At 43.8% G+C, this 27,595-nt stretch overlaps 1 protein-coding gene across 1 annotated transcript in view; it reads right to left on the reverse strand.

Moving 5' to 3' along the window:
• Nucleotides 1-27,595, reverse strand: part of SRRM3 (serine/arginine repetitive matrix 3) — a 236,955-nt gene that overhangs the window by 47,586 nt on the left and 161,774 nt on the right. The window contains exon 9 of the mRNA XM_029613117.1: nt 17,671-17,857. Within this exon, the coding sequence (XP_029468977.1) occupies nt 17,671-17,857 (187 nt within the window). The remainder of the gene's footprint in view (nt 1-17,670; nt 17,858-27,595) is intronic.

Here is a 27,595-nt window from a genome sequence, read left to right on the forward strand (position 1 = left end):
AGGGTTGGGGACCACTGCTCTGGACCAGAGGTTGCAGATGACTGACACCCTTGAGAAAGTGCACGATATCCAGGTGAGTCGCCAATGGCCTTCCTTGAACTTTCCCTTGAAAGCATCCTGTACATGAAATGAATTAAAAGTGAGTCCCTTAGACTAGCCCTGCTGCGAAAAGGCTAAGATGTGTGAAACATCCACTGCAATGCATCTAATTGCCTTTCCACACACCAGGCCTCAAACACTCTCCACAACCTGACATAAGCCAGTGATGTGGAGGGTCTCTGAGCCTGAAGCAATGTAGTGATCACAGCCTCCGAATGTCCTCTGGATCTTAAGCGTCTCCACTAAAAAGCCAAGTCATGAGACAAAAGCGATCCACCTGATCCGAGAAGATAGGTCCTTGTATGAGAAGGCCCTGCAGGTGAACCAACCTGATGGGCCTGTCCACGGTGAGATGATCAGATCTGCAAACCAAGAATGCTGTGGCCACTCCAACGCCACCAACAGTATCTTGCCGGATGCTGTTCGATGCACCATAAGACTTGCCCTTCTAGCGGCCACAGAGGAAACATGTATAGCAAAATCCCTGTTGGACATGGAAGAACCAGAGCGTCGATTCCTTTGACTCCCGACTCTCTTCTTTAACTAAAAAATCTCTTCGCTTTGGCGTTGCTGCGCAATGCCATCAACTCCCATTCCTCGGGGTCCAATTGTTGTCTGCTAAGAAAATCCCCTTGACGTTGTCCACTCCTGCAACATGAAATGCCACAATCTCACATAGGTATTGCTCCGCCCAGATAAATAACTCCTGGGCCTCCAGAGCCACGCCTTGACTCTTCATCCTGTCCTGTCAATTGACATACGCCCCTGTTGTCGCATTATCCAAAAAAACTCTCACCATTCGACTCCGACCTTGAGGAAGAAAGATTTTCAGCACCTCGCAAACCGCTCTTGTTTCCAAATGGTTGATAGACCAGGACCTCTCTACTGGCGACCACTGCCCTTGGGCCGACTGCACTTGACAGACCGCCCCCCAACCTCTGAAGCTGGCATCTGTGGTCACCACCACCCAGTCTGGGACTTCCAGATCCATTCCCCTTTCCATGTTGGGTTGTGACAGCCACCACGAGAGACTGGATATGGAGACCCCCCTGTAGCGGTAAGGGCCAATAAAACTCCTCCGACAACAGATCCAATGGGACAGAAGCGCCTTCTGGACTGGACGTATGTGAGCAAAGGCTTACAATACCAAATCTAGAGTCGATGCCATAGAACCCAGAACCTGCAGATAATCCCATGCCCTGGGCACTGGCATGCACAAGTCAGGTCCCTTGAGACTGCAACTTCAGAATCCTCTCTGAGGTAAGAAACACCTTGCTCAATTAAGTGTCAAATCTCGCCCCCAAATACTCCAAAGACTGACACGGAATGAGAGGACTCTTTGCCAAGTTCACAATCTAGCTCAGAGAACGTAACATCTCCAGCACCCTCTGGACCGATTGACCACACTCTACCTCTGACTTCGCCTGGATAAGCCAGTAGTCCAGATAAGGATGAACAAGAACACCTTCCTTTCGCAACGTGGCTGCCACCACTAACATCACCTTCGTGAAGGTTCGTGGAGCTATCACTAACCCAAAGGGAGGGCCCAAGACTGAAAATGCTGATCCAGCACCATGAAGCGAAGAAACCTTTAATGTTCTGTGCAAATGGGAATGTGTAGGTAGGCTTCTGTTAAATCCAGGGAGGCCAGAAACTCTCTCTGTTGAACAGCCACTATTGCTGTTCACAACATTTCCATACTAAAACGTGGAATCTGCAGTGCTGCATTGACTGTCTGCAGGTCTAGAATGGGTCTTGGGAATGATGAAGTGAACTGAATATCTTCCTCGACCTTGTTCTGTTACCGAAACGGCATGATTGCTCCTAATCTCAGAAGCCTCTCTCGAATGGCCTGTTGCCTGCCAAGAGATGAGCAGTGAGATTTCATGAAGGCTTCCCTGAAGGGGCGAGAAAATTCTAAAGCGTAACTGGTCCGAGGTGATCTTGGTCCATTCTCCTTAAAACTGAGTCAGCTGACCTCCGACCGCCTCCTCTAGAGAGTGGACTGACCTGGCTTCATTGTGAGTCCTTACTACCTCCGGCCCCCTGACCGGCTCTATCTCTGGCCAGTCCTCAGGACCCCCAAAAGGATTGCTGCCTCAGTGAACCTGGCTTCTGCAAGGATAAAGAACCTTTGTTGGGATGAAAATGCCTCACATCCCGAAACCGCAAATGAGCTGGAAAATACTTCCTAGTAAGAACATAAGAACATGCCATACTGGATCAGACCAAAGGTCCATCAAGCCCAGCATCCTGTTTCCAACAGTGGCCAATCCAGGCCATAAGAACCTGGCAAGTACCCAAAAACTAAGTCTATTTCATGTTACAGTTGCTAGTAATAGCAGTGCTCTTCTTATTCTCAGGCAGTTTATTCCCTTTCAACTCTCCCAACTGCTTCACTAACTGCTCCAGATCTTCTCCAAAAAGCAGTTTCCCCTTAAAAGGGAGATTACAGAACTGCAACTTGAACCAGATATCTGCTGACCAATTGCATAACCACAGAAGGCAACAGCCGATACCATAGATACCATACTCCTGGCCGAGGTCCTTATGAAATCATATAAAGCATCTGCTACATATGCTGCATCGCCAGAGAGAGGGGGAGGGGAGTCTTAGGCCTCTCGAACAGGACCCTGAATCGTGCCCTGTCCGTCCCTCCTGATCCTAGCAGCAAAATCTCCAATGGCCTCCCTTTCAGGGCCCTGGGATGGGGTACCTCTCCTGTCGGTCGACTGACCCAAGGGTCCCTCTCCCTCCCTGCGCAGGACAATTCACACAACATGTGGCCGAATTAAGCCGTGAACGAACGCTGCTGCAGAGCCTGCAGGGGGGAAATATGTGGTGCGGTCTGCCTCCTGCAACGGCAACACTGCAAAACGCGGTGGTACAAGTTACCTCAGGCAAACTCACCAAAATCGGCAGCCCCACACACAAAAGCTTCTTTCCCCAGCACCATGGCTGCTCTCTAAGCCCGGCTGTGACTGATTCAGACACCTCTTTTTTTTTTTAAAGAGACAGTCAGCCCAAAAAAGAAAATGAAATACTTCCCTGCTGCAGGCTGTTGAGTGGATCCTCGGGGAAGAAGACCTCATAGAAAGGAGGGAACCAGGACTCCTGGCTTTTCTAACCCTGGATGCTGTGGGCTAAAGCAGAACAGGAATCACTAACCCCCCGCTCTACCTGAGGAATGCAACCTAGCATCTCAGGAAGCTCTTCTATTTTCTTCACCCAACCTACTGTAACCTCCTCCTAATTATTTTTTTCTTTCTTTTTTTTTTAAACTAGACATGCAGGTTTGCACCTCTACCATCTGCTGGAGACAGAAATACTGAAGGACTGCAGGTGGCACTCTCTGTTATGTAGCAGTGCCTGAAAAGCTTTTAGTTCTCTGCCTCCATCTGCTGGTAGGGATGCAAAACCCACTTGTCTGGACTGATCTGGGTTATGAAAGGGAACATGGAATCTCAAATCACCATAGTTGCAAGGAATGCCTTCTATCTTCTCCAGTGACTAAAGCAGATAAAGCCATATGTGAAGAGAGACAAAATGGCCACTCTGAAATATGCAAAAGTGACAGAGGTGATTGGCACCTTATAGACTAAGCAATTTATTAAGGCATGAGCTTTCGAGGGCCAGAGTCCACTTCACCAGGCTACCCCTCTGAAGATTCCAATGTATGCATTTGTCCTATCCTGACTAGATTACTGCAATGCACTGTACAGTACCTACAGTACCTGAATGCAATCTTCTTTGCTGAAAAGCTGAATATAAATAGGTCTCCCACAAAAGTGCAGGGACCCCGCAGCCTCAAAGACCCAAATTATCCCAATTCTTCTGAACCTACAATGGCAACCAGTTCCTTACAGGGCCCAATTTAATGCTGTCTGCATTGCTTCTAGTCACTCAATGACAAGGGCTCCACTTATCTGAAAGATCATCTGGCCTCCTACAAACCATCCTGAAGTCTAAGATCCAAAAATGGCATTCCTGCAGCTCCCTGCGCCTAAAGATTCTTGAATGGCCCAAATCTATAAGTGGGCCTTTTTCTTGGGCATTTCCAGGTTTATTTATTTTATTTATTTATTTTAAATTTTTATATACCGGAATTCCTGTATGCAATACAAATCAGTCCGGTTTACAAGTAACGAAAGAGGTTGCCCTGGTCTGGGAAGTTAGACCTGGGTTTTTTTACATAGAACATGGAACAATAACAATAAACCATTGAACATTATTACAAGTAACATAGAATGTAACAATAGCATTTAACAGATTTAACCTTTTTTTACAAAGAACTTTAGAAGCGAATATGGTCTGCAGTAGACGGTTATATAAAGGTGAATAATGACTGTTAGAATTGCGAATAAGCAAGTACGGTATGAAAATTAAGTGGCAAGGTGTTGGTGACACCCTGCAATGGTTGGATCTGAAAGTCAGGAGGAGGTGCCTATTGGAAAGCTTGCCTGAAGAGCCAGGTTTTTAACCTTTTTTTGAACTCTAGTAGATTGGGTTCGAGTCGAAGGTCTGGTGGGAGCGCATTCCATTGGTGTGGTCCCGCAGTGGAGAGTGCTCTTTTTCTTAGTGTTGATTTGGCAGGAGCTGCGGCTAACGTGCCTTTGTAGGCGCTTCTGATGGGTCTGGAAGATAAGTGTGGACGAAGTTGGGTTTGTAGAGATATAGGTGCGACGTTGTGAATTGCTTTATGAATGATGGTTAATGTTTTATATAGGATTCTCTGTTTGAATGGTAGCCAGTGGAGGTTGCTCAAGATGGGGGTAATATGGTCTCTTCTCTTCGTGTTGGTTAGGATTCTGGCTGCGGCATTTTGTACTATTTGTAGGGGTTTGATGCTGTTGGAGGGGAGGCCAAGTAAGATTGAGTTGCAGTAATCAAGTTTCGAAAAAATAATGGATTGAAGAACGAGGCGAAAGTCATTAAAGTGAAGGAGTGGCTTTAGTTTCTTTAGGACCTGTAGTTTAAAGAAGCAGTCCCTGGAACTGTCTAAGAACAGAAGCCAGACTAGCCACTGAGCCACTGACATATTAACATGCCGTGCGGTAAAGACTTGGCTTTTTCACCAAACTTGCCTTTCTTAGTCAAGAACATCCCTACGGTTGCTTCCAGTAAGCTAAAACACTGCAACCTACGTCTGACATCTCTCACCTCGACACTTTTCCCCTGGCTCCATCGTTGAGTGCATGTACGCTGTGACCATGTATTCTATATCATGTTTTTGTATTATGCATCTATATTTATATATCATGCTTTTTCCTCATATTATGTTCATATATTGTAATATTTATTATGTTCACACATTTTGTCTAATGAATGTAAACCCCTCAATAATCCTGTATCTCTCTAAGTACTCTGGTAGGAAAGTGAGTAATAAATCCTTGAAATAAATAAATAGGCAGTACAAGTTACTGTCTATGATGACACGATTGAAACTGAAGAGACAGCCACAGGTGATTTTCTCCCTGCTCCTCCCTCCTCTCAGAGGCCATGCTGGTCAGCGTCTCCACTCCATCTAATTGTTCCAAAGCAACTGAGCTGCATGGGGAATGGTCTTGGGTGCAACTACAACAAACTGCAGCAGCTGCAATCTGCCAGTGAACAGGAGGTCTGTGAGCCAGTGCATGCTCACAGTCTCTGCAGTGCCCCCCCCCCCCCTCTAGTACACACTTCCTTTCCAAACAGGAAACTAGAGCTGTCAAGTTTCCTACATTCGTGGGCCATCTTCTGCATCCCTCCCCATGCAGCCCAAGCTCCCTTCTCATCCACAGTAAACCCAGTTAATGCTGCGGGCTCATCGTGACAGAGGGCTCCTCCTTTCCCCAGCAGTGCTTCCTGGTTTGAGGGAGGAAGGGAAACACGGCAGCACCTGCCACCTCCTTTCCTGTGCTCTGATTGGAAGCCACGAGGAAAGGAGGTGGGGCATGGCACAGTGCAGCCCTGCCCTCTGCAACAGTTCCTGGCCCTCGTCTCCCCTGACTGTGTGCATGGTTGGGAAGAAGTCTGAGAGGTGCTGAAGTGTGGCAATCGTGTAGCAGGGAATAGGGAAGAAAGGGAGAGAGAAACAGAGGGTAAAGGGGGAGAGGGCAGGAGACAGAGAGGGGGCACATGGGATGAGAGAGAGGCAAGAGGGTACAGGAGGAGGAGAGAGATATACAAACGGGAAAGGGGGGGGGAGAGATACATATGCAGAGGGGAGAGACAAGGAGGTGGCATGGAGGAAAAGAGTGGAGACATGGAGGGGCAGGGAGAGACAGAAGAGGCACAAGGGAGGGAGGACGTGGCAGAGGGGACAGGGGAGGGTAGTAGAGAAGGGAACAGGGGAGCTAGTGGGGAAAAAAGATTGGAGAGGTGGGGAAAATACTGGTGAAGAGGAGGGGAAGGAGGCAGCATAGATACTCAGAGAGGGAGAAGCAGGTAAAAGATATCGGAGGGGGAAGTGGGGCAGGTACTGATTAAGGAGATAGGGGAGGCAGGCAGAGGGCAGACGCTGCAAAAGGGGGAGGCAGTGACAGATAGGGATGAAGGAAGACAGGTGGGGGCAGATGCTGAGGAGGGGAAGATGGGCACTTGCTCTTAGGAAGGGGAGGGAGGGAAGGTGCTTCGGTTGGGGGGGGTGGGTGCATGTGTGTTCATGAGTTTCTTGGAGGAGCAGTCAGTTGCTGCAGTGGGGGTCTGTATGTGTGCGTGAGTTGTACTTGGGGGAGTCAGGTGTGTCAGTTTCCCCTACTACTACGTCACTCTCCGTTGCCTCAGGTAGAAACAGATTGCAAGCTCTCTGGGGAAAGCATCTACCAACTATACCTGAATTTGTAACTCACTTAGAACTCGGACTGTATTATAAACTGTAGTTAAGAATTAAAAGCAGCTTCAAAAAAGTGGAGTTTTAGACAATTTGAATAGGGCCAGAGAAAGAGCGTGACGCACCAACTCAGGAAGCCTTTTCCATGGTACGGGGCAGCAAGATGGAAAGTGCAGAGCCTGGAATTGGCGGTAGAGGATGGCATGGAGTGGGAGGCATGTGCTTAAAATCTTTTCTAAAAATTACTCCCGCCTCCCCCCTCCCAGCAGCTCTGGGAAGCTTTTGTGTGAAGAGGAGGTGCTGGCACCAGGAGCACATGCTGGCCCTCACTGACAGCTTTGGGACAGCGGTAAGAGGAGTAGGGAGGAAGTGGAGAAAATGGCAGGGGCAGGGCAGGTTGGGACTGTCGAGGGAGGGGTGGAGGGAAGAGAGGCACACCTGCCTAAAATATCTGCTGCCAGCCCCCGAAGAGCAAGAATTGAAAACTACTCCAAAACAAGCTGATGGGGCTCAGACCCCATTTTGAAGAGACAAATATGTTAATATCACGAAACCAGCTAAGACAACTATGTGCTACCTGGCACCCTTCTTAGCAATTGCTGCAGAAGCCAAACGTTTGCCAGGCGTGGAGAAGGAATTACCCTCCCTCCAGGGCAAAGTTGAGGCATGTCTGGTAGGGCAGGGCTTGGGGAAAGCTTGTCTGGCTGCTGCCTGTGCTGTGCCTGTTTTGTGGATGATTGAAAAACTCTGGCCTCCAGTGCTGTCAGGCTGGCACTTTTTACCTGCACTAAGGGGCCTAGGGACAGAGCTGTTTTTCCCACAGACACAAAATGGGAAAATGTCTTTAGTTCATCAATGTATGGAATAGATATCACCTCTGAATCACAGTTTACGTGTTCATTTAATAAAGTGACTTTAATCAAAACTGTAAGAACAGATTATCTGTATGGCTAGAGGTAACAGTAGCTGTTAATGCTCTCTTTTCCTATCACATGAGGGAATCTTAGCACCCCCAAAGCTGCAGAACCTGGTATTTATTACTTTCTTGGTGCTCTTCACCCTGAAAGCCAAGCACTTTTTAACTAAGCAGCTGTTTTCTTTTACAGATACAATAAACCAGCAAACCAGCTCAAAATAATTTACTTTTTCTTATTAACAAGCTATTTCTAAATAAAAAATAAAAAATCACAGAGAAAATCAAGTTGACTTAATACCATTTATGAAAACAACACAAATTTGGAGGGCTAAAAAACACACAGAAAGGCATTCTACCAAACGAATGAGAACTAATTAAAAAAAATACATGAAAATAAAATCTCAAAACATAAAAAAGAAGAGTGGTTTATTTAGTTTTTTAATTTTTGCTAATCAGGAAAAATAAAGGTAGAGCTACCAATAAAACAAAGAGAAAAGTAGAGGAACAAAATAACAGAGAGAAAACATTTAAATTAAGCTACGGTGCTTCAACAGGCTCATCCGCAGATGTGAACGTGCGTAGGCAAAAAAATACCTACCTTCTTAATTTTCAGTGACAGGAATGCATAATAAAAAGAAAACAATAATCTCCACATTTGGAGTGCAGAATGGGAAAAAGACAATGACTCTTTTAGTAATGTGCTTCAGACTCCTCTGTTTGCTAATAAAGCTTGTTTTGGCTAGTTTGGTCAAACAAGACAGCCATTTTGTTTTTACCATGACAAGGCTCTGAGTAAGTGGCCTTTTCTTGTCTGTTTGATCATTTTCAGCGCTCATTGACATAAAACTCCAAAGAGCATGCAGTATACCAGCAAATGAAGAAGGAACATCATCAAAGGTCTGCGCTGGGATGGGCTAGGAGAGGCCCAGACAGAAAGTGAGCGTGTTTGTGTGTGAGAAAGGGGCAGAGAAGGATGCCAACCAGAATGACAAAATGAAATGAAAAAGTCAGATATTTAATTTAAAAGGGAAGTTAACCAAGCCATTTTAAATTGTTTTGATCACTTAATGCTTATCCCAATAAACTTCTTTGTTTTGTTTTCAAGGAGGAATTCAAGTCTTTATTTATTCTAATAGATGAATGTTCATTTCAAACCATTTAAAATATTGCTTGCGTCAAGAATATTGGATTCTGCTTCCTTTTTATTTCGTGTCTCAGCACTGTCAACCCTCTTCCTCATGTCTGCTTTTAGGATCATGTTGCAATCGTGTTCAGGTATTTTTCACCTATAGCATTGGGGAATTGTACCTACTGCAAAGCTTAGCTACAAAATCCAGAATGATTTAGGATGGCTGTTGAATAATTTAAAAAAAGGACTGGATAAAAATCAGGTAGGATTGACAGCTGACTCTGTATTTTTGTCTGGCTGGGTTGCTTCCTAGTTTTATCCCATTGCACCTTGCACTTCTGATTCTCTGCCCCTTCACCCTCCACAAAAAAAAAAAGGCCTGACAGGGCACCACCATGTATGCTACAAATGTAAAATTGGGCCTGGATCAGTTTGTCTGGAAAAAATGAAGTCAGCTGCCAATGCTGTATCTGGGCAGTAGGCACTCTGATTTCCAGTAATATTGTAAGGAACCTGTCCTAGCCAGGGTTAAGGCTAGCAACTCTTGACTTCAAATGCAACGCAGGTTTCAGCAAAAGGAGACTTCATCACTACAGGCGCTCATTAAGTAATACTCCACTTTTACGTTTCCAGGTTGTAAAATATGAAACATGCACAAACTTTCAGCTCTTAATACCGTAAGACAGGGAGCCTCTAGAGCTGAGGTATTTAGTGAGAGGCATTCAAGCAGTTCTCTTGAGTTATGATAAAATCTCCATTGATGTCCCATTCCAGGATTCCTCTACACAAGCCATGGAATGGTTATGTAAGATGGAGAGAAGAGTAGCTATAGCAGCTTGAAATTATCAAAGGGATTATGCTGAAGATCTCAGCCAGATCCTGGGCCTCAAGGGTTACAGGCTGGCAGATGCAAACATTTTTTCCCCAAATTAACTAGTCCAGTTTGTGATGATATTGCTACTGCTTGTTAAATAGGAGAGGTTGTGAGTGTGGGAGGCTGGAATTGAGACTTCCAGCTCCCAATTAGCTGTGGTAGTGCAAATTCCGAGAATACTGTACCCATGAGCCTTGGCCACTACAGTTGCATGGCATAAGTGACAGCTCTGCTTTTTAGCACAGCAACTGAGCCTTGGCTGGGCTGGCCAGAAAGCTGCAGATCGTTGGGCCAGCTCAGGCAGCCTGTGGTTTTAAACTCACATCCTATTAGCTTGTGGACTTATAGGGAAATATAAGATTTGCTTGGTCTGTCTTTGGTACTCTGAGGCCACCCGGTAACTATGGAAACTGTGATGCATTGTCCTTGCTCTGAAAAAACCGTGCGGCATGCACCTCATAGGTGGCTGTATGCTCGTTTCTAAGAGCATAAGAAATTGCCAAGGTTCCATCAAGCCCAGCATCCTGTTTCCAACAGTGGCCAAGCCAGGCTACAAGTACCTGGCAAGTACCCAAACACTAAGTAGATCCCATGCTACTGATGCTAGTATTAGCAGTGGCTATTCTCTAAGACAACTTGATTAATAGCAGTTTATGGACTTCTCCTCCAAGAACTTATCCAAACCTTTTTTAAACCCAGCTACATTAACTGCACTAACCACATCCCCTGGTAACAAATTCCAGAGCTTAATTGTGCGTTGAGTGAAAAATAATTTTCTCTAATTAGTTTTAAATGTGCTACTTGCTTACTTCATGGAGTGCCCCCTAGTCCTTCGATTATCCAAAAGAATAAATAACTGATTGACATTTACCCATTCCAGACTTTTTATGATTTTGTAGACCTCTATCATACCCCCCTCAGCCGTCTCTTCTCCAAGCTGAACAGCCCTAACCTCTTTAGTCTTTCCTCATTGGGGAGCTGTTCCATCCCCTTTATCATTTTGGTCACCCTTCTCTGTACCTTCTCCATCGCAATTATATCTTTTTTGAGATGCGGTGACCAGAATTGTACACAGTATTCAAGGTGCGGTCTCACCATGGAGCGATACAGAGGCATTATGACATTTTCCGTTTTATTCACCATTCCCTTTCTAATAATTCCTAACATTGATTGCTTTTTTGACTGCTGCAGCACACTGAGCCGACGATTTCAATGTATTATCCACTATGATGCCTAGATCTTTTTCCTGGGTGGTAGCTCCTAATATGGAACCCAACATTGTGTAACTATAGCATGGATTATTTTTCCCTGTATTCATCACTTTGCACTTGTACACTTTAAATTTCATCTGCCAATTGGTTGCCCAGTCTTCCAGTCTCCCAAGGTCCTCCTGAAATAAAGCAGTGGGCAGGTAAAAAAAATAGGTGCTCTGTACATTCCTGCTGCTGCTTTGCACATCCAGCTCAATCAGAACCAGAACTGGCAGCTGAAGTTAGGAGCCTTTGCAATGACTGGGGGGGGGGGGGGGAGGGAAGGGGGCGAGAAGGATGTTTCCCCTCCCCATTTTCTATCAGGTCTCAATTTTGCCCAGACATTGGCAGGGATAGTCCTTACACATGCACTTAATAGTCCTCTTGGTATCGTACTAAGTTTGTTTAGAAATTACATCAATCTCCATAGACATGAAAACATTAAGACTTCATAATAGGCTCTATCAGCAAGTAGATGCTTTCATAGCCTTATCAATAATCATAGGTCAGATCTTTGAATTTGTTTTTCACTTTTTGCAAGTAAAACTGGTACTTAATCCCGATGAATTTGTATGTATAACCCCACATGCAATCAAAGAAATCCTGACACGGACCCGTGCTTCGATGTAGAAATCTGCATCGGGGGATATTGTATTATTATCCATTTCATTAGTTTGAAATAAAAATCATAGATACTACCAGGAGATAACATTAAAACCAGATCACACAGAACAAACAGGTGTCCCTTACTCGGTCATCCCGGCATTCCTGCCTATTGTGGTGCCAAAAATCAAGACCGGAAATGACTTGAAAATGACTCATATATATAAAAAGGTTTTGCCACTCAAAAGTTCGAACCAAATCTTTTTCAGATATTTTTCAGATGAGAGAATACCTGTCAATCTCAGAGTTTAAATCCCCGAGGTGCTACTGCAATGAAATCAAATGAAAGTGAAAATCCAATATTGCTCTCTATAGTCCAGTCTGCATTCACAGTCTCCTCCACAAGGGGAAAGAGTGATGTATTCAAGAAGTAAGAGTAAGAGTCACCTCTTTCTTCTGTGTGATGTGGTTTTAATGTTATCTCCTGGTAATATCTATGATTTCTATTTCAGACTAAATGAAATGTACAATACAACATCCCCCTGACGCAGATTTCTACATCGAAACATGGACCCGTGTCGTGGTTTTTTTGCTTGCCTGTGGGGTTATACATACAAATTCATCAGTATAAGTTAAGAGCACCAATTTCTCTTGCAAAAAGTGAAAAAATTCTAAAAAAAAAAAAGCATTGATCTGACCTATGATTACTGATAAGGCTGTGAAAGCATCTACATGCTGGTAGAGCCAATTATGAGGTCTCTATGGAGATAATGTTTATTTAGAAATTACGATCAGAACAAGTTATAGTATCTTCTAGTGCAACATTACTAGGCAGGGAATAGCGAACCAAACAGCCAATATATCGAAAGCTATGATCCCAGATAATCCATACAATCCAACGTGTAAGTACACAGAATGCTAGTTGTAAGCAGACCTCATATCAGGGCATACATGTAGTCATTGCTATTTAGCAAAAGGTACACCGAAATTATAATCATAGGTCTTATTATATTTTTTTAAACTTATTTTGTTGCTAAAGTGCAATAGTGCATAGTCCATCCGTGACCTATATTAAGGTTATGACAGGAAATTTGACTTAGCTTTATAAGCAAAATGGAGGATCGCCAGAGACATGGTCGTGAGTTCTTACAACCGGAGAGCCCGACACGGACCGCGTTTCGGCATCTGTGGCCTTCGTCAAGGGCAATAAATATGTGAGATAGTGAAACGCAGCATATCAGAGTAATGATATGCTGCGTTTCACTCTGATATGCTGCGTTTCACTATCTCACATATTTATTGCCCTTGACGAAGGCCACAGATGCCGAAACGCGGTCCGTGTCGGGCTCTCCGGTTGTAAGAACTCACGACCATGTCTCTGGCGATCCTCCATTTTGCTTATAAAGCTAAGTCAAATTTCCTGTCATAACCTTAATATAGGTCACGGATGGACTATGCACTATTGCACTTTAGCAACAAAATAAGTTTAAAAAAATATAATAAGGCCTATGATTATAATTTCGGTGTACCTTTTGCTAAATAGCAATGACTACATGTATGCCCTGATATGAGGTCTGCTTACAACTAGCATTCTGTGTACTTACACGTTGGATTGTATGGATTATCTGGGATCATAGCTTTCGATATATTGGCTATTTAGAAATTACGCCATAGTACAATAACCTGAGGACTGTTAAGTACATGTATAAAATATCTCTTGGTTTTTTTTTTTACATTTTGTGTGATTAGGGACAGTCCTTAGCCAGGGGGCTGGACATCAAGGCTCTCTCCAGCTGAGACTACCCCCTGCAGCAGCCCCCGCCAGCTGATTTCTGAGTTGGGACTTGAACCCAGATCCTCCCTGCATGGGCTGGCCCTAATGATTTGTGTCTTAGTGTTTACTATAATTGCTGAACTTGCAAACTATTTCTTGCAAGAATATAAGCGCTGGCTTTCTCTAGCAGCACAGCCCTGCACATTTACTGCGCATGGTTATTCATTTCCACTTGGTTCCTGTTCTGGTATTACCAAAAGTGATAGAAATTACAAATCTGAAATGTAAATAAATCTATCCCTACTTACTTTTATATTCATATTGGTAATGGCATGAATATAAAAGTGATAGGGATAGACTTATTTACCTTTTATCTGGTATTGCTAGAACAGTAAAGGAGATTAAATTATATTATTGTACTAGTGAGCTCATTATTCCCTTGCTCACTAGGAGCACAATAGATGTTAAATTACTCTAAATAGCTTCTGGCCATGGGGGTTGCTACATCACTCAGATCAAGCTGAACAGGCTGTTTTTATGCCCCATTGCCGGCTTGGAGATGTAGTTCCTGTTTTTCTTGGGGCTATCAGCACTACAACTGCCATGTATGCAGCGGGGCAGAACCAGGCCTGGACCAGCCTCTTTTGGGGAGGGGGCAGTCTTATCAGGGACAGGCTGAACCAGGCCTGTTTTTTCCCCATTGGATCTATGGAATTGTAGTTCCAAAAAAAAAAAAAGCAGGGTTATAGGTCCACAGACGGGGCTGGGGAGGTTCAACCAGGGACAGCTCAGCCTATCCTTGATGACCGGGCGCCATCTGCTGCAAATGTCAGCACTGGACACAGAAAACCATAAGTTTTTTTTCTTCTAGTCTGGGCAGAAGGCCTGAGTGTTTCTTCCTTCTTTTTTTCCTCACTCACTCTTCCTTCCTTTTATTTATTTTTTTGTAATTCCTACTGCAAAAATAAAATCAGTTATCTTCCCTTTTAAATTATCTATGAAAATAAAAGAATGCTCACATCTGAAATGATAAGGAAGGCAGCGTGGTGTGTTATGTCAGAAAGGATCACCATTCACAGACACACAAAAGCAATATTCTAGAACAACAAACACACACACACACACAAAAAAAAGAAATCCCATTAAAAAAAAAATCCCAAGAACAGAAAAAAACAAAAAATAAAATCAAAACGTCTAACTTTGCATTTCTGTAAGACGCGAAACAAAATGAAAGAGATGAGGAGATGTACATTAAAAAAAACCAGGCCCCCCCCCCTCCTTGAAAGGGAGCACAATATTACCGCTTCTCGAATGAGAGGCTAAAGGAAACATACAAGATGGGATTTAAAAAAGAAAAATCTCAGTTTTCCCGGAGAAACACTTTTATTATCACAAAACTGTCTTCTCAGAGGTGTTACAGTAATATTACAGAGTGACAGCAGAGAGCAGGAGGGAGGGAGAAAAGGAATGGGAAGTAGGGATGATTAGATTTTAGGGATTCTGTGAAATGCTTTATCACTTCGGTCTCTGAGGCACTGGGAATGACACGTGCACGCTAAAGCCTTTGGTCACCATTGTGGAATTCATGGTCATCCCATACTTACGCCAAAGAAACCTTAAGGCTAATGATTTCATTGGAGGCTAGTCTGATACAGAGTCCAACTGGGTGCCTACCAATTATGCAAATGAGAGGTGGGGCTGGCAGGGCTAGTCAGACACTACAGGACCCTGCTGAGGAGTCTCATACATGGGATTTTTTTTATATTCAGAGCATCCTTGGGGATAAAAGTCCCTATGAAACAATTAGGCCTTAGGGTTGGCTGCACGTGTGCCTGCTCCGTGGCATCCAGCTTGCACCGCCTCGGGTCCAAATTCCCTTTTGGTGCCTTCAGTTGTTGAATGGTGGAAGTAGAATGCAAAGCTCAGGATGTGGTTTTCCCGAGCTGATGCTGGCGACTGATTACACCGGCTCAGGACAAAACACATTCTGAGGTCTGTAATTCCCCTCTCTCCTCCAGTTCATGAATGTATCAAATTAGAACAACGAATAATCTGAGTAGACATGGCCCGGAGTTCACACATCATATTATCAATAATAAGGAGCTAACATAAATCTAACAATGGGGTACAGTGCTTGTAGCACATGACTGTGGATCTGGAGAGCATTTCTGATTCTCTCATTTGCTTGCCCCAAAATGTAAGAGGCTTGGATCATGTACGATTGAATGATCTTTAGCGTGTGATTTACTATAATGTGCTTTGTGAGTATTATCAGACAGCAAGATCCGTCAACCCTCCTGCCTTTACATGGCCAAGACGTGTCCAGAGGGCTCCTGCTCCTGGAGTACAGCACACAGGCACGACATGGAGCCAATGCAATTACGTCTACTTAGTAGCTAAGCAAAATGTCATTCTGAGGAGATTAACTTGTGAATGATAACTGCTCTAAAAGTCAGTTTTCTCCGAGAATAAGGTAGCCTTGTCTGTGCTAGACTCCTTTGAAAGAGAGCAGTGTCTTCCAGGTTACTAATATATTCATGGTAGCTGACTGGAGCTTTAGGAGCTTGCTGTATGATTGATGATAAAAGGGTCACCTGAATGTAAAGTATCCTTGATGCCTTTTCCTTCTGACAACAATCTATGAAATTCTTGCATTTCTGTTAAAAGGTCAAGGGATAAAAGGTTACTTTATCTGACGTAAAAGTCTTGTTCCTCTTTTTCTGGGCTTTTCCTCACTGGAGGGGAGTGTGGTGCAAGATGGGTGCCATAACCTCTAGAGAAGGTTCTCTACTGGCTAGCAATGTATTTTGCATTAAAATGTATATGCCTCTCTATTAAAAGAGATGGGCTGGAGGTGAGTTTCTGATGCCCTCCCATCCCAACCCTCACCAACCCATCCCCATTTCCTGTCTTTCTTCTACAGAGTGTTCTGTGGGCAAAGAGCCTTACCCAGTGAGATAACATGGTCTGCCTTCAATTAAACTGCAGCTATTATGCCACCCTGTGAGTCTTTAATCTTCTCCCTAATTCTCCTCAAACACTTATTTATCTTGTCTATCTTGACTAGATTGTAAGCTCTATAGAGAAGGGGCTGTCTCTTCTGTGTATTTGTACAGCACTGTGTAGTGTTATATATATTTAATAGTAGTAGTAGTAGATTGAAAATCCCTACACTGTATAAGAGAACGTCAGACATTTATTAGCAAAAAGCACATGACATTGAACTGGAGTATATGGGATCTGAAAGGAATCTGCAGGTTTATTTTAAAAAAACAGAGCAGTGACATGTCAGGTCATTTTGGGACCACTTCTAGTGCAATGCTTTCATTTGTGCTATATATGGTATTTGGTTGGGTCTAGAATTAGTTTTGATTTTTTTTTTTGGATGGGGTGTTAAAATGACTCTTTCTCTTTCAGTATTCCAAATGTTGCCACCATCTGCTGTTTCATCCTGGTGAGCTGGAGATAGACAGTTGCACTGACATGCCATGATAGTCATAGACATAGTATTAATTAAAAATGTGACTCTGGTCCTAAATGTTCTGTTCTGAAATGTAGCCAATAGCATGCATCTCCACTGTGGAGGTGTCTATACTTTTGGACTACTGCTCTTAGGAGAAGACAGTTGTGCTTCCTAGTGCCTAACCAGTTTATTTTCTATCCTTTTTCTTTCTCCATCTTGAATGAATTAGATGCAAAATAGTGTCTAGCCTCCTTTGTCCTGACTTTACGCCCCTATTCATATCCTCTACATGCCACCATTATGGGAGGAGCTTTGTATCTCAACAGCAGCCAAAGGTTCAGGGGCGGTTAGCTGGTGTCATGGAAATTGACATTTCCAAACAATTGGATCACAAGCTCCAATCCAAGGAATTTGTCAATACTGTATGGACAGTATATGCCACCCTGAGACAGGGAGGAAGAATGCTTAAAAAAAAAATCCCATGTGGAAAGGTAAATACCTGAGATGTCTGGTGATTCCTTTATGTACTGAAAGGAATCCACTACTGTCCCTATTCCGATACAAGAGAACCGTGAGATAAGCCACAGAGACCAAGATATATAGAACAAGGCCTGGGTATTTCATCCTTGACTTGCCAACTGTATGTGAAGTGACTGACTAGGGGAGGAGGTAAGGGGCGAGGAGGGCAGGATAGTGCTGGAAAGAGGGGGGGGGGGAGAGATGAACCATGATAAAAGAAAAGCATACATACGTCTTGCTGTTTCTCTAGTGGGGTACCGTGCCCCTGGTTGTTCTGACGGCCATTATGAGTGCCACTCTTGTGCCCATTCTGGTGCGGTGTGGCAGATCGGCTGTGGCAGGTGTGTGAGGAGGATGGACTCTGGCTTGACCTGTGGTTGCAAGGCTTCTGTCCAGCCTCTCGGTGCTTGGGACTTTGCCTGCAAAGGAAAGGGGCAGATCAGTCAGGTGTATAAGGCCTGATCTGTAAAAGGTTTTTCACATCATAAACCAGGCCTCCCATGTATTGTACGGTACTACATGTGACACATCAGTGGTAAGCAGCATTTCTATGCACACCTTATAACCCTAGGAAGGCTGGGTCATGATTAGCTGAGCCTAAGAAAACATACTAGCAGTCAAAATTTTTCATTGACCTCAGTAACTCATAATTTCACTCTAAAGGGCCATAGCTCAGTGGCTTTTACTTTTCTTGCTCCAGTTTTTGGAGATTACAGTAGAAACGGCATCCTTTCTTGCCTGGTTCCTTCTTGGAGGCTGAAATTCAAAAACATCTGAGCGTCTAAATGTAGGCACTTAACTTAGGGTCCTAGGCTAGGTGCATAATTTCATAATGTTACATGGATATTCCAAGGCCTTTGTTTTTAAAGGAAGGATGTCATTTTGCCTGATTACTTGGAGATGGGACTAACGGTTGTAACCTGTTTCAGGCATCATAATGTTCATGTCGGCTCAGAGGTTCACTCTGGAGGTGCCCTGTGATCTTTATTGGGAATAGTGCCAACACAAAAAGAGGCTGTAAAATTTGCTTTAATGTCCATTTCCAGTTTATTCTTATGAAAAGTAATAATAACAAAATGTTGTTGTAGGTTGTCAAGACTGCATATGAAATGTATTTAAAATGTGCCGGTTCCAGTGAAAACACTAATTGGGAAGAACTCTAAGACTTTCAAGATCTATATCTGATTAAAAGATAAGAGCCGCTAAACATCCTTTTAAGAAACATTTGAGATTCCCCTAAAGAAGTCCCGAGTGGCCTATGTGGGGATTTGGGACTTAACAGTTAATGACGTATAAGATTTGCGGCCACATGTTTAGGAATTGGTGTTGTCTGTTGGATCTGTCTTCTTTTTATTGTTTTTAACTATTATGTAGGGATGTGCAATTGTTTTGGACGAATTAGGCAATTTCAACGAAATTACCTAATTCGTCCTGGTTCGGGGACCCTGAAAACCGAAGGAATTTTTCCCAAAATTTCGGGAAAAATTAAGTTTTCAGGTTAGCGTGCACTAAGTGCGTGCATTAACGGGAGTTAGCGTGCACTTAGTGCGCGCTAACTCCATTAATGCTCGCTAACCCAAAAGTTCGGGTCCCCACGAAAAACAAAAGCCCGAACCGCGGGAAAAACAAAATTTCCTGCGGCGGGCCAAAAATGAAGCCCGAACTGAAAGGTTCAGGTTTTGCACATCTCTGCTACTATGTATGTGAGATTGTGTGCCGCCTAGGGCAGCCTATACATACCGAGGCCAAGATTCAGTTGGCCATTTAGTGGATAAGTTATCCAGCTAAAGTTAGCCCATAACTTGTTCAATATATTCAGCAAGATAAACATCCCGCTGAATATAATTGTTTAAAGTTATCCGGCTACACATAGCCGGATAGCTTTAACCCTATCCTGCCCATTACTGAAGATATCTGGGTAAGTAGCGAGTTATCTGGCCTGCTTTGAAGCAGTCTAACGTTATCCGGTTAACGTAGCCGGATATACCTGATATTCAGCTAGGTTAGCCAGATATCTCAGCCCCTCCCCAGAACGCCCTCAAAACACCCCTGAATATAGCCGGGTATGCCATTTAGATGGATAACCATTAGGTTATATGTCTAAATGGCTTCTGAATGTGGATCCCACCAGAAATAAATAAATAATAGGAGTTTTTATTTTTTAATGTGGACATTGAAATTTTGGAGTGCTTTTTTCAGTGAGTAATGATTACAAAGCAAAATAAATGCCTCTTGCAGTTGGCACAAACATTTTTTGGAATAAATTAGCTTTTTCACTTCTTTTTATGTGTTGTCAATTTGTATAAAATCTATTTTTTTTCTTTCTCGTTTATGTTTTTGTAATATATGTGTTTAAAGGATAATAAGATTTATTTCAGAGGGTGATAGCTATTGTTTTTGTATTAGTATTCAACACCTCTATTTTTGTATAATTTTGTTTACCTAATAGTATTTATGCAAGTTGTGGTTATTATTATTATACTACTTGGCTATAAAACAGGGGAACCGGAAAGAGCATGATTGCTAAGTTTTTATTTATTTATTACTCAAGGGTTGACCGCTGAGCAGGTGAAAAAACTGGTTAATTAATTAATCAATTAATTACAGAAGCTTTGCAGGGGAGAGCATATCGGAATAACATCCTGTTAGAATTGTGAACCCTTGTGCTGGAGAGAGGTTGACGCCCCCTACTGGGAAGGCCCAGTAGGTCCTTACTGCCAGCTGGCAGAAGAAGATGCAGAGAATGAGCTGGAGTTTTCGCCTATACCAGCCCCTTTCCCTGCGGGTTGAGCCTTTGGGTTCCGGAGGCCGGTAGACGTTAGGCGAGTGTCTCTTGTGAAGATGAAAAGATGTGGTCGAGGTAGGCAAGGATGGTCGGGTCACAGGCTATGGTCAGTACTGGGAGGCAGGACAAGGCTGAAGACACGAAAGGCTGGATGAGGCTGAAGAAGAAGGCAAGGCTGAAGACAGAGGTCTGGAGCAGCAACACACACTACCAGGAGGTAGTCGACCCGTTGCTGGGGCGCTTTGGTGTTTAAATACCCAGCTGTGTGATGTCATTAGGAAGCGCCAGAGAGCTGGTTTCCCACCTTGGGCCTTTAACGTGCTGGTGCGCACGCCTAAGGAGCAACAGGAAGAGGAGGGAGGCTGCAGGAGCGGCAGCGTCGCACATCCTGCCATGTTTCGGTGTTTGGGTGAGTGAGCCGGCTCGCGGCCCGTCTCACGAGCCGGCAAACATAACATATCCCCAGACGTTTTTTGCAGCTGTGATTTAAGTAAAGAGCAAAGATCCAGCTGCTTATGGGGTACCATATGTGTCCAGGCCAAGATTTACCATCTAAAAAGCTTGGATTGGAGCAAACTGTGATTCTGTGGGTAATTCCTTGATATTTTTTTCCAGGCAGGCGTTACCAGATGGCTACATGTCAACACACACACTCTCATTCATTGTTATACACATTCTCTAACTCCATGTACATCGGTGTTTCCCAGCCTTTTGAAGCCCAAAGCACACCTACTTTGACAAAAATATTGTGTGGCACACCAGCTTCCATGGAGCAGGCAGTGTGGACATGGAGAGGACTCATATGGCTAAAGGAGAGCTCCGGAAGTACTGAAAACCCCCACCAGATTTAAAAAAAAAAAAAAAAGTAAGAGAGGAGACAGAGACCAACACAGACCCATCACGATGGACCAGATCCCTCTGTACAAGGGAAAGGGTAGCGTGGTGCGGGCAGCTGGTTGCCATATGTGGAGTAAGTCACATGCCTGTGAGTGCCTGCTGCCCCCGTCTCACTCAGCCTGGGGATAAGACAGAGGCTGGAAGGGCTCAAGGGCGAAGCTCAGGAGAGAGGAGATGAGAAGGCGCTGTGTGCACGGTGTGTGCCACACAAAGCAGGGCCCAGCTCTCCATGCTCTGTGTGCTGCCCATTAATTACCACACTCCATGGAGGGGATACTCCGTGAAGTTACTAAGTGGCATATTTAAAAAAAAAAAATTGGAGAAAATGCTTTTTCAACACACTATTAAGCTTTTGAATTCATTGACGGAGGGTGTGGTAAAGGCGGTTAGCGTAGCTGGGCATAAAAAAGGTTTGGGCAAGTACCTGGAGGGAAAGGCAATAAACAGTTATTAACCAGGTGGACTTGCAGAAAGCCACGACTTATTCCTGGGCACTAACAGCATGGAATCTACTACTTGGGATCCTGCCAGGTAATTGTGACCTGGATTGGCCACTGTTGGAAAAAGGACACCTGGCTTGATGGGCCCTTGGTCTGACCCAGTTTGGCAGTCCTTATATTATTATGTACACTCCGAGGCTAATGCTGTAGCCAGGAAGAAGAGACATGCATGATTACACATGTTCTCAGAAAGGAGCTCCTACACTTTTAAGAGCCATCGCTGGTGTCTCTTGTTGCTGTGAGACGCTAAGAACAGAACCCATGTGCAGGTCTGGATTGGAGCATCAGGAAGTGGTGAATTTTCCATGGCACACTTGATTAGATCGGAAGGCACACTGCTTGGGAAACACTGGTCTACATACATGCAATTCCATTTCTGTCTTCGCTAACACATATCCATTGCACTATGTATCCCAGGACTGTAGGGAAATCAGAAGAAACAGTCACTGCTGTCAGCTAGTAATGCCACATTATCAAACATAAATTACTCACACAGACTGCTTACAGTACCACATAGCATCACTACATAAAGTGAATTCCTTATCATATGAATTGCTATATAGATATATCGCATATATCATTTGTTCACACCACAACATCTCAGCTTAGAGCTCTCACCACGCATATCTTTTCACTCATAGACAAAACTACACAAAACAGGTCATACAGAAGCTGTCAACATATGCTAGATATATAAAGTACAACATTTTTATTTACTCAGAACAATTAAAAAAGATAAATCTAAACCCTCAGTCATTCTTTGTGTTAATGAGGGTATTGCAATGTTAGTGAGGTGCATTTAGGTCTCTCTTCTCCCTTGTTGGGCCTGCTCAACCTGGGTGGGCTGGAACTCTTCATATTTTTCTCTTATTGCAATGCATCCCATCGACACGGGAGCAGAATGCCACTGTGTGACTGCAAAAGAAGAGAAGCAACATATAATGACAGAAAGCTCTTACAGCCTGTAAGACAATGAGAACTTCTTTAAATACTACCTAACAACCTACAACTGCCATCTTTAATAGCTTAACTACAGATAAGAAAGGAAAGTAGACAGATAAAGATAGTGGCTATGAAAAGAGAGAGAGAGAGAAAAAAAGAATCACAGATGGATAGCACAAAGCAGAAATTGACAACTCTGGAACCACTGACATTCAACTGTGTTTCAAGGAGGGACAGGAAGACTTGCAACACTTTCAAATACACAGGAACAAGAACAGCATCAAAGTGCTGACTGACAGCCCCCACTGTCTTCCTGTAGGAACGCACAGCAACCATAAAATGACTGATACTTACCAGGACGTTCATGCATTTACAGACTGCAGATCAAAGGCAGTCAGCGAGATTGTGGGACAGCTAGGCTTAACGAACGGAACAGTCACAGCAATGCAGTCACGAGTTCACACCTGTAGCCACACACAGGTATTCAGCCATGCTATCATTTGAAACCACAAAACATTCATACTATTCAGCTGCTCCTCTGGCATGAGGAACCCACCTGAACCCTCGAGCAGCAATTGGGGCACCCTGTTGTCCAGATGTAATCATGAATGATATCTTGGGGGCAGGGTGCCGCAGTCACTCCCCGCACCAGAAAGAAAATCCTGGTCTGTTCTCTCTCTCAGTCTTAAAAATGTCAAAAATGAAAAAAAAAACACCCCAGTCATTCAATCTAGAAACATAAGGCCGATTTAGTCTACCTAATTTTATTCCTGTTGCATTGACTTAGGCTTCAGTTGATCTTTCTCTCCTTCGTAACTAAGGATCTTCTGGGCTTATCCCAGGCCTTCTTGAATTCTGTTATTGTTTTGCTCCACCACTTACAGTCACTGATAAGCTATTCCATGCATCCACCACTATTTCCATGAAGAAATACTTTCTAATGTCGTAAGTGAAACTACCCTTTTTGAGCCTCATATTATAACTTCTTGTCCTAGAATTTCCTTTCCACTGAATTAGATTTGCTTCTTGTGCATTGTTTATATCTTTCAGCTATTTGAATGTCTTTATCATGTCTCTCTTCTCTTCTATTAGGTCCTTAAGTCTTATAAAACTTTTGTTACAGAGCCCATTATGTAGCCCTTCTCTGGACCAACTCTATCTAGCCTACACCCTTTTTTCCATCGATAAGCAGGCTTATTTAGCCATGCTGTCCTGGGTGATGTCTTCCAGCATCACAGGGCGGAGCTGTCTCTCCAAGCTCGCAGAACTTTCCGCTTGTGCGGCTGCATGGCTCTTCCCGCACATCTTTTGTGAGTCTCCTCAGTTCTTTTTCTTCCACACTTCAGATCGGACACATCGACGAGTCTCTCCTGTTTTCTCCTTAGTGAAAAAACAAAAAAACCAAACAGTATTTTTAAGTGCTATAATGCCGAAAATGCCGGGGTTTAAACACTTAATAAACTATTCCTGAAGAAAATATTAGGGTGGGAAGCTCACCGAGACCTCATATGTTGCATACCCTGTTTCTGGGCATATGCCGGATATCAAAATCGCAAGTTGCAAGTTAAGTACAACTTCACAGCATAGTTAGAGACTTTAAGTGCATCGGGACAGCTCTCTTCACAGCGTCCCATAACATCCAGCCCACTGAGACCTATGATTATAATATCAAGAGAAGCTTGCGCCACTATAAGCTCTCATTAAGCCCAGAAACAGGGTATGCAACATATGAGGTCTCGGTGAGCTTCCCACCCTAATATTTTCTTCAGGAATAGTTTATTAATTGTCTATATTGGTTGTTTCCTGGCATTAGTGGATTTTTTGATTTTTGGGGTTTAAACACTGCCAGTGCAGGAAGGTAATGTCAATAACTGATTGACACAATTATTGTTATTTATGTCTCGTTTCTGAACACGACCAGAAGACCTGCAGAGATTGTGGGAGAATGTCTCCCAGGGCACAACGGCAGAGGGTGGCCAAGATTTCAAGTCTTTAGGAGGCTTCAGGTTCCTATGCCCCTTCACCTCCCAAGTCGGCTCATTCATCACTGGAACCTAAGTGCCATTGCCCAGATCAGGTGCCTCATCAACAGGGTCGGGTGATGCCAGCAGTAGCAAGAGGACCAAAGACCCCAAACAGCTAATGCCTATTAAAAAAGCGAAGTCACTTCAAAAAGTCCCAAGGCCCCAGATAAGGTATTGCACTCGACGCAGACGAAGCATCCCGCAGTGATGCACCCAATGTCGGAGAGCCCAATGCATCCGAAAGTGTTGAAGAGCCCAATGCATCCAAGAGCATTGAAGAACCCGATGCCATCGGTTACTCTGACGCACAAGAAAGCTTCGATCAATCCAATGCAGTTAAAGTCGTTAACTCAAACAAAGTCAACTCATGTCGAAAACCTGAGCAGGCCGACACAAAGTATTACGTCTAAATCAACACAGGATAAATTTTCAAGGCATAGGGAAAGACCTTCAATGGGGGATTTTCCACATGAGCGCCTACCAAACTTACAGGCTTTATCTAAATATATCCTCAAAGTGGACAAGCTGGGGCAAACTTAAAAGCAGGTGTCCCCACCTAAATCTTTTCTCAGCCTGTTGGATAAGAGGATGTTGTATCATCAATACACATCTCATTTTCTCCTTCCCCTATTTCAGACTATTCACAAGATCTCTCCTTTATGGAGGAATAGCCTAGTGGTTAGAGCAGTGGACTATGAACCAGAAGACCAGGGTTCAAGTCCTGCTGTCACTCCTTGTGACCTTGGGCAAGTCACTTTACCCTACATTGCCTCGGGTACAAAACTTAGATTGTAAGCCCTCTGGGGATAGAGAAATACCTACAGTACCTGAGTGTAAACCGGTGTGATATCTCAATTGAGATGAATGTCGGTATATAAAAATAATAAATAAATAAATAAAATAAATCATAGATGTCACTCTACCTCGCCTCTGCAAGAACCCCTACAGGATATGAGGAAACTCCCGCTGAGGGAACCCCCACCTGCAAAACACAAACAGGGGAATGCATTCTGTTGGCAGCAATCCTCGGGCATCTAACCATACACTTTCAACGAATAAGCCAATGTCTCCAATCTCTTTCATCCTGAAGAAGTTCTTTGCTGGCATGCTGTCACAGCAACCTCATTCTCCTGAAATATCGGAAGTTGAACATTCATCTCCATCAGGGCAACAGTCTCCTTCAGATAAAGGGGCCAGTCCACAGTCTTGTCGACATCCTTGTTTTTCCCCTGAACAGGACGTACAGCCAGTGGATTCACCTCCAACTTCATCAGGAAGTTCTACAGGAATCCCCTCAGACCCATCTGAAAACTTCAGGAGCCTTCTTCACCTCCAAAGAATCTCACATACTCCAAATTTATAGAAAAAGTGGGTGCTCTACTGAAGGTTGAAACCCGTAAACTCCTAACACGAGGGCAGAAACCATGGGCATCTTAAAGATCTCAGAAGTCCCATCATAACCGGTAGCTCTCCCATCACATTCCCTTCTTGACTCAGTCATGGATAGGGTGTGAGAAGCCCCAAACAGCACAATAACAACCTCCAGGAAACTAGACCCGAAGTTCAGAATGCAAAAATCTTTCCACTACAATATTATATATATCCTGCATGCCTCAGTAGTGGACGAATCTGCCATGAAGAAAGCGAAAAAGTCAAGACTGCACTCAAACACACTCCCAAGCAAAGATAACCGATTGTTAGATGAGTTTGGATGAAAAATCTTTCAAGATGCTATGCTTAATGCATGCATTCAGCAGCACCAATTTTATATCACCCAATATCTCTACGAGTGCCTACAAAATCTAAAACCTTTTGTCTCTTCTGGCCGCGATGATCAAGGAACACCACAACCATTCTTAGATCTGCAAGAAGCCTTGCGCCATCTTTTGAGTACATTGTACGAAGCATTTGATACTTCAGCTCAGACCTCAGCACCTGCGATCACAGCAAGAAGAATGGCTTGGCTATGCGCCAGCACCATCAGAGATGATGTACATGATAAATTGGCTAATCTGCCTTGTAAAAGGCATAATCTTTTTGGAAAGAAACTAACAGAACCAGTTTTGAAAATAAAGGAGCAAAACATAGCAGTACAATCAATAACATCTCACACGGATGCTCCATACACAGCCAAAAAATACTATCCCCCAGTACAAAAGATCCTTTTACCAGCAAAGGCAGTATAGGCAATACCATCCTTATAGATTGCCACAATATCAACAACCAAGACCTCAGGCACAAAACTCGCAACAAAGAAACCAGCATAGAGGCCAAAAGCCCCAGCCACAACAAAAGACGCAACCTGAAAAACAACAACAGAATTTTTGAGCCAGGATCGCCCACAATAGCTGTTATGGGTTGGGGGCAGGATATGTTTTTTTTCCCCCAAGCCTGGTCCAACATCACAACCGATTGGTGGGCTCTCAACATAGAATCTCAAAGGTACAAACTGGAATTTTCTCAGTGCCCTTCGACACCTCACCCAGTACCACAAATGAAGGAATTAATCCAGATTCACCTACTACATCAGTAACTACAGACTCTGCTTCAGCAAGGGGCAATCCGTGCCCTCTCGCTGCCTCTCATCAACAAGGGGTATTCCTCCCAATACTTCCTCATCCCCAAAAAATCTGGAGGTCTCTGATCAATTCTAGACCTCTGTTCTCTCAACAAATTGATCAAGAGACAAAAGTTCAAAATGATTCTTTGAAATCAATTTTACCTTTTCTCCAACCCAACGATTGGATGTGCTCTCTGGACCTAAAAGATGCATACACTCACATCCACATTCACAGTTCGTATTGGCGTTACTTCTGTTTCTGAGTTGGAAATCAACATTACCAATACAAGGTACTCCTGTCTGGACTATCCTCTGCCCCGAGAGTCTTCATGAAATGTCTAGCAGTAGTTGTGGCCCATTTACGAAAACAGGGAATCAAAATTTTCCTATATCTTGATAATTGGCTCATAGTGTCTGCAGATATGCAGCCTCTTTGTCAACACTTACTC

This window comes from Rhinatrema bivittatum, chromosome 8 (assembly GCF_901001135.1).
Source record: "Rhinatrema bivittatum chromosome 8, aRhiBiv1.1, whole genome shotgun sequence".
NCBI lineage: Eukaryota > Metazoa > Chordata > Amphibia > Gymnophiona > Rhinatrematidae > Rhinatrema > Rhinatrema bivittatum.